Here is a 3,822-nt window from a genome sequence, read left to right as displayed (position 1 = left end):
ACTGAAGCCATCATAGGCCTTTTGAAGCAGCTTTCCTTCTTTTGTGCCTATTCAGCAGCCCCTGGGCCTCCAGTTGCCCTTTTAATAAGTTTTTTAATAATAAAGGTGCAGAATAATATACTTAAAATCCCATTAAAAAGGTTTATTTCTTTTTGTGGCTGTTAAACCTGCTTTGACCACAGGAGGGCACTGTTTTCTGTCCCTCACATTCATTAAGATTGAAGATACCCATTTTTAAGTCAGATGAAGGCTTTTCAAGCTTACATTAGCATTGAAGCCATCATAGGCCATTTGAAGCAGCTTTCCTTCTTTTGTGCCTATTCAGCAGCCCCTGGCCTCCAGTTGGCCTTTTAATAACAAGTCTTTTAATAATAAAGGTGCAGAATAATATACTTAAAATCCCATTTAAAAGGTTTTATTTATTTCCGTGGCTGCTAAACCTGTTTTGACCACAGGAGGGCACTGTTTTCTGTCCCTTACATTCATTAAGATTGAAGATATATCCATTTTTAACTCAATTGAAGGCATTTCAAGCTGGTTTCCTCCTTTGCTTGTTTTGCAGCTGCTGGACCTCCTATTTCCCTTTTTCCTCTTAAAGCTTTTAATAATGAGGGTACAGAATAATAACCTTACAATTCTACTAGAAAAGTTCCTTTCTGCGGTTGCTAAACCTGCTTTGACCACAGGAGGGCACTGTTTTCTCTCCCTTACATTAACGAAGCAATTATATCCATTTTTAACTCGGTTTAAATCTTTCGAAGCAGGTTTCCTTCTTCTGTGCCTGTTCAGCAGTGCCTGGGACTATAATTGCCCTTTTTATTTTAATACTAAAACTTAATAATAAAGATACGGAATAATAACCTTGAAATCCCATTAAAGAGGTTTATTTCTTTTTGTGGGCGCTAAACCTGTTTTGACCACACGAGGGTGCTGTTTTCTGTCCCTTACTTTTAAGCACTGAAGTGGTCATAGGTCTTTTTAACTCAGTTGATGGTGTGGGAAGTCAGCCCCCCCCCCCCCCCCCCCGCAGAAGGAAATATTAAAAGGGCAGAAAAATATTTTTCCTCAAAGGATCTTAAAGAGGCAGAAAAGCATGCCCAGGTTTTCTTAATAGCCCCAAATCTCCCTCCCCCAAGCAAAAACCAGCTCTGTAGAAATGCAGATGTGATAATCCATTCAGGAAGGTTGAAGCTAGAAGATTAAGAAGACAAAGACGCCTGAAATCTACATACCCCACCCAAACTATAAAACAGGACATACTAGGATTAACCCACAGATGCCAAAGGGGCACACCCAAACAGGTCAAAATACATGACATGGGACATACAAAGCCTCAAACAGGAACAGGAAGCAACTACAAACAAGAGCTCCAGAGGGTATAAAAACCCACTCCCTACATGTGCTCTCTCTCTTTTCTTCCAGAGCCATCTTTCTGTCTGGCTCTCCTCTTCAATAAACTGCGACCTTCTTTTTAAAGCAGTCGCCATGTAGTTTATTCCCGGCTTGGACTGAACATTGATGAAGACTTTTCCTTCAACAAAGGCTTTGAAGCAGGTTTCCTTCTTCAGTGCCCGTTCAGTAATACCTGGGATTCCTATTACCCTTTTATTTTTAAGGCTTCATGAGGGTAAATAATTATAACCTTATTTAAAGGGATTTTAATGACCTTAAAATCCTTTTTAAAAGGTTTATTTCTTTTTGTGGGTTCTAAACCGGCTTTGACCACAGGAGGGCTACTTGTTTTCTGTTCCTTACTTTAGCATTGAAGCCGTCATAGGCCTTTTAAACTCCGTTTAAGTCTTTTGAAGCTGGTTTCCTTCTTCTGTGCCTGTTCAGCAGGTCTTGGGGCCCGGGATTCAATTTTAATTTTAATAACAAGACTTAATAAATACTAATAATATTAATACTAACAATATTTACTAATAATATTAATACTACTACTAATAATAATACAATACTAATACTACTAATACTATTAGTACTAATCTATTAATACTAATACTACTAATACTACTACTAATAATAACAACAACAAAACAAAAGAACAAAACAACAAGAACAAGAGCAACAATAACAATAATAACAATAATAATATATATCTTACATCTTATATTTTTAAGGAGGTACCTGGTTGACACCTAGGATGCTGGTAGCAACCCTTGTCAACCATCAGCGCCAGCCAATTTGAATGTTCAGTGGACTGAGGTTTATGTCTAATGAATAATAATAATAATAATAAAGGTACTGAATAATAAGCTTAACATGCCACTGGAAAGTTTATTTCTGTGCGCGGATGCAGTTCCCGACGTGACCCTTAGAGGGCAGCGCTATCCCTCTTTCCCCGGCTCAGGCTGTCTGGCTAGCCAGCCCGTCGAAGGGGCGGGGCTCCCGCCCTCCCCCTGCCGCGCCTGCGCCCCCTTGCGCGACGCTTTGCGACAGCCGTCGGGCGCCTCGGACGGGGCTTTCCGGCGGGGCTGCGCGGGCGAGGAGGCGGCGGCGGCGGCGGCGATGCTGCTGACGGTGTTCTGCCTGCGGCGGGACCGCTCCGAGCTGACCTTCTCGCTGCAGGTGGACGCGGACTTCGAGCTGCAGAACTTCCGCGCCCTCTGCGCCCTCGAGTCCGGCGTCCCCGCCTCCGAGAGCCAGGTGGGCGCGCGCCCCCCGCCCCTCCCCGCCCCCGGCGCCCCTCCCGGGGGTCCCGTCGGGGTGGGTGGGGTGGAGCCCCCCCCGAGGGGCCGTTTGCGGGTGTGTGTGTGTGTGTGTGCGTGTGCGTGGAAGGCGCTGCAGCCGGGGCGGGTCGCCCTCCGTCCTACTCCGGGCTGGCTCCCTCGGGCGGCGCCGCGTGGCTGGTGGGCGGCGGGGCGGGGGTCCCTGCGGGGAGGGCTCAGACCCCTTCCCTGCCTCCCCTCCGCTGCCCCCCCTCCGGGGCTTGTGGGGAGGCTGTCCCCCTCCCCCCGCGCAGCTGGGCAGGGGGCTCCAGATGCCCTCGGATGGCGGGGAGGGGGCTTTGCCATGGGGAGGGGTCGCCGGGGGTCTTCTGCGAGGGCTGCGGAACTGGCTGGCCGGCTGCCAGAGCGCCGAGTCTGCGGATGGCGGCCCTTCTCCTCTGGGTACCTGCCTCCCCCCCCCTCTTTTGGGACTGCCTCCCTCCCTCTGTCTGCCTTGCTTGCCCCCCTGCCCCGTCCCTCTATTTTGGCTGCACCCAGACCGGGCGCTGCCCCCCTCGTTTCCTGGGTAGCTGCTTGCAAGAAGGCAGGGTGGTGGGTTTGAGCTAGGAAGCCCCTCGACCCCTTTGCTGGCTCCTTCTGGGGTCTGTAGATCCCGATTCCCCCCCCGTCCCCCCAATTGGGCAAAGCTTTGCAGTGCCACCTGCAGCCACTTTTGGCCCAGATCCTCTCCTAATAATCTGATCCCTCCCTCCTGGGGAGTGGTGGATCCGGCTCCTGACCCAACCGGCCAGCCCGCAATCCTTTGTACCGGTCGGGTCGGCTGGCTTGGAACCTGCGGGTGGTTCCGAGTTACGTCCTGCTCTCGCCTTCTCCCCCCCTCCCCCATGGCACAGCTGCGTGGGCTCTTTCAGGCAGGGCTTTCTGCCAGATCCTGGTAGGTAGGGTCTTGGGGCTCCAGCGGGATCCGCTTCCTGGCACTTCCAGGAATCGTTTCTGGGAATGGCTTTACCCACCTTAGATCGGCTGGGGAAGCTTTGCGGAAGACGGTGGATCAGGCAGGGCAGCGGGCGGTCCCATTTAGAGCAGGGGTCTTCAAACTCGGCCCTTTTAGGACTTGTGGACTTCAACTCCCAGAATTCCTCCGCCAGGATGC

At 50.3% G+C, this 3,822-nt stretch overlaps 1 protein-coding gene across 1 annotated transcript in view; it reads left to right on the top strand.

Moving 5' to 3' along the window:
- Positions 1–2,508: 2,508 nt before the first annotated feature.
- Positions 2,509–3,822, top strand: part of DDI2 (DNA damage inducible 1 homolog 2) — a 7,619-nt gene continuing 6,305 nt past the window's right edge. Inside the window, exon 1 of the mRNA XM_015825790.1 lies at positions 2,509–2,646. Coding sequence (XP_015681276.1) covers positions 2,509–2,646 — 138 coding nt within the window. The remainder of the gene's footprint in view (positions 2,647–3,822) is intronic.

This window comes from Protobothrops mucrosquamatus, unplaced genomic scaffold, assembly GCF_001527695.2.
Source record: "Protobothrops mucrosquamatus isolate PMUCROS unplaced genomic scaffold, P.Mucros_1.0 scaffold2803, whole genome shotgun sequence".
Lineage (NCBI taxonomy): Eukaryota > Metazoa > Chordata > Lepidosauria > Squamata > Viperidae > Protobothrops > Protobothrops mucrosquamatus.
This window is presented reverse-complemented; position numbering and strand designations above follow the sequence as displayed.